This window comes from Phlebotomus papatasi, chromosome 1 (assembly GCF_024763615.1).
Source record: "Phlebotomus papatasi isolate M1 chromosome 1, Ppap_2.1, whole genome shotgun sequence".
Taxonomy (NCBI): Eukaryota; Metazoa; Arthropoda; class Insecta; order Diptera; family Psychodidae; genus Phlebotomus; species Phlebotomus papatasi.
In genome coordinates, this window is record NC_077222.1 from 72975161 (window position 1) to 72981757 (window position 6597).

A 6597-nucleotide genomic window follows, 5' to 3' on the forward strand; every position below is an offset into this window, starting at 1 on the left:
TTAGTCTCCGAGTGGTGTTGAGAGTGATGGGGAGTCATCAACGACGAGAACTGTAAATCAGCGATCTGGTCATACTGTACAAATGGAAGGAAATGCATTGACCTCAAGTGGTGAGGGTAGTAGTTCAACCACCACCACAATCACTACAACAACCCCAGCTGTTAATTCGACAAAGCAAAAATTTGAGCAGACATAAGGATTTTGAGGTAGGATGAAATTGTTAAAGGATGAAACACAATGGATAGGAAAAAAAAGAAAGAAAAGAAAGAAAACCGAGCCCCCCTTTACACGAAAATTTCTCTTTTTCTCTAACACCGAATCAGCGATAAATGAAGTTATAGGAGGAGTAACAAAAAAGTTACAGAAGATTCAAAAGAACTACAGTTCTTCAAATGGACTTTTTTTCGTATTATGAGAATTACTATTCATGTTTTTTTTTGTGCATAGACTCTTCTTTGTCTTGTCATCTTAACACCTAAGAAGTAAATAATAATTTTTGCAAGTTATTTGCATTTCTGCTTATTTTTTTTCAATTTTGATAGCGACAACCGTGCACAGGTGATGATCAAATGGGGATTTATTAATTAATATTAATACCGTTAAAATCTAATTTATTTTGAGAAAATGAAGGTGAAATATTTTGAGAGGTGTTTTTACTTTTTTTTCTGTTTATTACATGTGTTAAGTAGGAAAGAAATACAATATTATAAACAAAAAGCAAATAGTGGCATTTCTCACAACTATAAATGATAAAATAGAGCAAGTTAAAATGAAAAGAAACAGAAACAAGTTGCAAAGGAGTGTGTTGTATATAATAGATTTTTTTTCATTAACTTTTTCCTAAGATAATTCTTAAACCATTCATGCCAAGATTTTTGTTGCATTCAATTTTAAGAAAATCATAATCTGTCTTCTGTTTTATTTTCGAGTTAATATAACTGCAAAGAAGGGATTAAGGAAGAATAATTCGTTAGGCTTTTCTCCAAAAATTCCATGAGGAATGTAACTGATGACTGAAAATTGAGGGGAGAGGTGAGTAGGTGAAAAAGAACACTATATGTTCGATATTTATTAATTTTTCCTTCTTTGTTATCGGTTAAAAAAAATCTTAATTTTTTTTTTGTTTGGGGAGAATATGACGATCTTATAAATATTTCTTGTGCAGCACTAAAATGTCATTTGCTGTGCAAAATTTCATTTAATTAAATGATCAATAAATTTAATAGAAAAAAAAATCGGAGAGATGAAAACGATGAACAACAGCGCGTTCTAGCTTGTGTTGTTTTTCAGTCTAAATAATTAATATTAGAGCAAATAGTTTTTTTTCTGTGAGGTTTAAAAAAAAAGAGCTGAGTTCGTAAATAAAATAAAATTAAAAATAATAAAAAGAATACAAGATTGAAATAGGACAAAGATAATGAATATTTGATGGAATTTTTTATGTAACATTTACGATTAATTTAATAAATTAACATAATTGAAAGCCAAAAAAAAACAATAGTTCTGTACATATATTTTATAGAAGAGAAATGAAGAAGTAAAAGATGATAAACCTAAAGAAAACAAAATGATTAAATAATAAATGAAATCGAAGGGCATAAATTACTCACTTAAGCTCGGATGAATGCGTTATTAAGAAGAAAAAAAAAAGAAGAAACTAAGACGATGTGGATGGGAGCGATGTTTTATTATTTTCTATTAGAAATTTATTATTGACCTCGATGGAGAGGTCAATAAGAGAGAGAAAAGTGAAATGCGTTAAAAATTAAACAAATATATTGAATGTGATTTTAAGTTTTTTTCGCGCATTTAAATCTTTTTTTTTTTATATAAGATAAAGTTTATATACAAAAAAAATACATATACTGACACAATATATGTATCATTTAATCAAAAGAAAACGAAAATATGAAATTAAAAAATAAATAAATAAATAAAAGAAGAAAAGGTACACAAACTCATTTTTATATAAATAAATTAATTAAAATGCTATATAAAGTACTATGGAAGGAGAAAAAGTGAAGTATTTTTTAAAAATGAAACTGGTTTATAGACAACAAAAAAAATGATGTTTTTAAATTAATTGAGAGAAATGAAAAGATAAAAACTATTTTTTGGTATTATTGGCAAGAATTGATAAAAGTGTCGACATACGTTGAAGATCGGTTCAGGAGTGGGTCGAAAAATAAATACGAAATATCTTATATTGTTTTACATGAACTAAATATATACCAAGAAATAAAATGATAAAATGAAAAACAAAGTGAAAAAAAGGATCTATGATGAAAAATCTATTGCAATTTGTAAGATTTCATTATGATACTAGAAAAATAAATTATGTAGAAAGAAAAAAAAATGAAAACTTAATATTGTGACACTTTAAAAGAAAAAAAGCGAGAGAGAGAGAAGAAAGAAAGATTACATTAACGAGATGAGAATGAGAGGAACATTTTTGCTATTCGCACTACCAAACTTATATATACAATTATTAATTACTATATTTAAAGAAGAAGAAAGAAAGAATGATATAAATAACCAACTCTTTAAATAAAAAAAAAAAATAACAAAAAGCAAGAAAACTATTGAAAAAAGCATAATATTATTTTACTAATGAAAGAGATGATGGATGAAAGGAAACAGAAGAAAAAAAACAACATTACCTAAAAAAAAAAGAAGTAATTGACTAAAAAAGTGCTTAAGAATTTTTTACATAATAATAGAAATGAAAAAGGAGAAAAATGAATTAAAGATGATAGTGAAGATGAAACCAATTATAACTGTACATAAATGTGCATAAAATATTTACTTATGTAACAATTATTATTTATAATCTTTGATGATAGAACTGTAATCGATATTTCTTCGAAGAAAATAACTAACTGCTAAATAATTCATTATTTTATTGATGAATTTCCAATTTTTTCCTCCTTTTTTTTTAAATGTAATTACTGAGGATGTACTCTTATGTATGAGAACATTTGAATGCATTAGTAATTCCAACACGATCACAATAAATTAATAAAAAAAATGAATGGTTAAAAAAAGGATGAGAAAAACTTGATGGAGAACACGATGAAAAAAAATGAATATGAATAAACATTATGTATTAGAAGAAAAGAACATTGCAGTGATTTTAAAATTAAATAAAATACCATAAATTTACTAAATATCCTTCTTATCAGTTTTAAGTCCTTTCTCTAACCCACCTTTGGCGTATTCTTGTCACGTGCACAATCCTGCCTCTCCTGAATCAGTCGTATTAACTCTTTCTCTGAGATGACATAAATTCTTTGGCACAAAAAGTGGGTCTCGGGATTATGCATATTTTTGAGACCGATAAAAATCGCGCGAAATAGTTTTATGCATACAGAAATTTTGCATGGGGTGCTCATCCTCATTTAATGTTGATTCCGTTTAAGACCATTATTATGCCGATTCTGGAATACGGTTGCTTTGCTTATAGTGGGGTGGCTAAGACGCATATTTTAAAACTAAAACTTATGCCTAGCATGCACACAGGTTCTATTGAAGTTCTTGCAGGAATTTTGCCTTTGGAATTGAGGTTTGACTACACGGTAAAAACTTTTGGACACTGACCAAAATATTAGAACAAATTTTCCTTGGAACGATTCGATTTCACCTAGAAAAGATATTTTTTGTTCCAGAAAGTTTTCTTTATAATTTTGTTATGAAATGCAGTTACAATTTTGTTAGAGTAGTCTTTTGGAATCGTTTTGATACGGTGGAATGTCTACAAATTTGAGTTGATTTCGTTTTATACAAATTTGTTCCTGAAATTTGGAACAGAATTTGTTGCATTCGGCTGTTTTGTTTCCACTCTTAGGAACAAATTGGTACATATTTTTTATAACAATATTATTCCTACATCTGTAACATATTTGTTCCAAAAATTTTCGGTGACCGTTGACGAGCTACATTTTGGAACAAATTCGTTACTAATATTGGGTATCTTTTTGACTCTCGTAAAAGGAACAAGATTGTGTCAAAAATTATGGTGTCCGTGGACGAGCTAATTTTTGGAACAAATATGTGCCGAAATTTTTTACTGTGTATATCGTAGAGATTTCTCAATCATGCTCTAAGGATTCAGGTTGGTCTTTGGAGAGATCTGCGAAGACTTGTGGATCGTATCCCTAACAGTAAATTATCAACTGTTATTATCTAGGTAGATATTGTCATTCGATTTTGCCTAGAGTCTCTTTATATGTTTGGTTTAAAGGTAGGGGTCGGCTTAATAGACTTGAAATTGTTATGTCTTGCAGAATAGCAAGCAATCACACAAGAGTTAACGCACACCTATTCAGAATTAATATTAGTGGCACACCTTTTTGCGATCCTTGCAACACGTACATGGATATTGATCATGTACTATTTTACTGCTCTCAGATTACGAGTAATTTAATTAACTCTTGCCAAGGAAGGAAATGTATTAGGAATGCTTTAGGAATTGCTTTTGAAAACCATGACAAGAGAGTACCCAGAGCTATTGCTAAATTTATAATAGAATGTGATTTTAGAATTTAAGAATAGCCCGAGACTTTGTGTCGACGATGCGGTCAGGAGGCTACGTGTCGGGGGGCTGTCTTATGCGCCATGGGATACCTTAAGTATCTAACTAGTTCCCTCTGCTTTGGATTCTCGCGTTGGGAGGGTCTCTTGCCTCTCTCTTCCTCCAAAATGTGAAACGCGAACATCCAACGACCGGGCGGGGTATGTCATGGCGGGACTTGACCTCATGCGCGTGGCCCGGTACGTCATGGACGACACCGAGTCTCGGAAGAATACATGCACTTTTGTTATCTATTTACTTATTTATTTACTTTATTTTATATATTTATTTATTTATTTATTTTATAGAGGGCAAGCAATATCTACTCTTAAATCTAATATACTTAGGAGGTGACCTGCTTATGCAATCGACTGGTGTGGGCTCCAGACTGTTGCGAGCTCTCCGCACTATGTCCTATCACTTGTACGACTCATGATGAACTCACGTCCGTACTCACTGAGATCGTACGATCGACTAAACTATTACAGTCGTCTCCACCATCACCAGAGGCGCTGGCCTAGAAAGGAGACATTGCGTCTCGAATATTTAGGGTTGCCTCAGCAGAGCATTTATTGCTATAAGGCGGGAAATTTAAGCTCTACAATTTATCTATGTATTTAGTCGTACTCTGCATGTATTTTGTTCACGTTGTTTACTGGCAAATGCACAAGGATGGAAATGTCCCGGTCCTAGATAAGCTCAACGAGCTTGGGACCTGGGGGCGGAGGTGGGAAAAAAAGAAATATTGCATACCCGCAGGAAACTTTTTAATATCATGCATCATCATCATTTTCAACTGCTTAGGGGTAACTGGGGTACCACCAAACACGGGGTATCACCGAACATTAATTTTTATTTCTAAACTACTTGGACTATCTCTGGATATTCCTTCAGTGGACAAGCATCCCTATATAGTGCCTATAAATTCCTATAGGTCTTATCCTCTGAAGTCGAATATCCGATTAAAAAATCGCAGTGTTTGGTGGTGCCCAGTTTCCCCTGTGACTTACTTGTTGACACTTGCAGCATTTATTGTTAGGCAAATTTTGGAAAGGTCCAAGCGATGAACTTCCACAGATAAGCATTTTGGGCATTTATTTAGAGATCATGTTCTTCCTCTTAGACTTATTAAGAGGCATCTTCGAAAATTCCAAAATAGGGATTTTTCCGATTTATCCTTCGAAACATCATTTCTATTTAAACGGTCTCTACGGTGCTATCACACTAGGATTTTCACTATTTAATTTTAAATTAAATTGAGCTGATTGAGCATTATAAGATTTCTAGAATTTACTTCAAAATTCTCACAGCCAGGACACATTTTGCAAGAAATTTGCCCAATTTTAAATAGTGCCGCCGCGAGAGTTTTGATTGTGAATGACTCCGGAAAATGTGTGATAATACTTAAAATGTCTTATAAGTCACTCATCTGTTATGCAAAAAAACTCCTCCAAAGCCAGAAGAAAGGTTTGTAGGTAAGTCCGGAAAGAGTCCGCAGCATATGCTGCAAGCCAATTTCACAATTTTTAATCAAAAATATCTAAGCTCAGGAATTAATTGAGGTCCTACAAAAAATATCTTACATTTGGACATCCTTATAGTTTGTAATCATCCACAAGAATAGGATTTTTATCAGTTCTAAATAATTAAAAAACATTGTTTTTCATAGAAAATGCATATGCTTCTTTGGGTACTACAGTCCCAAAAGAGACGAAAGAGTTAAGGAAGAGTCTGTTTCTTCTCGAAAAAAAAGTTCGCAAAGTCGTTTTAGGCCGGCGGCTTCAGACCTAAGGTTTAATCCAGTTCCCGATTGTCTCGAAATTCGAAATAGCAACCAATTTTATTGGTTTTTTTTTTTCAAAATGTAATTAATCACTTGCCCGTGTTGATCAGTCTTAAGTGATAATTTTCCAAAAAATCTTGATTGATAAGAAATTATAGAAGTTAATCCATATGGCTAATCCTAAAAATTTCATCCAAAACATGTTTAATCATGCTAAAATAGCATAAATGTGGTTGCTCAATTA

The 6597-nt window shown here is 31.8% G+C and overlaps 1 protein-coding gene across 5 annotated transcripts in view; it reads left to right on the forward strand.

The window, feature by feature from the left end:
• The window catches only part of LOC129800587 (probable ubiquitin carboxyl-terminal hydrolase FAF), a 44156-nt gene extending 40989 nt beyond the window's left edge, over positions 1-3167 (forward strand). For all 5 annotated transcript variants that reach the window (XM_055845086.1, XM_055845101.1, XM_055845112.1 and 2 more), the window contains exon 14: positions 5-3167. In XM_055845086.1, the coding sequence (XP_055701061.1) occupies positions 5-196 (192 nt within the window). In that variant the 3' untranslated portion in view covers positions 197-3167. The remainder of the gene's footprint in view (positions 1-4) is intronic.
• The last annotated feature ends 3430 nt before the right edge of the window (positions 3168-6597 follow it).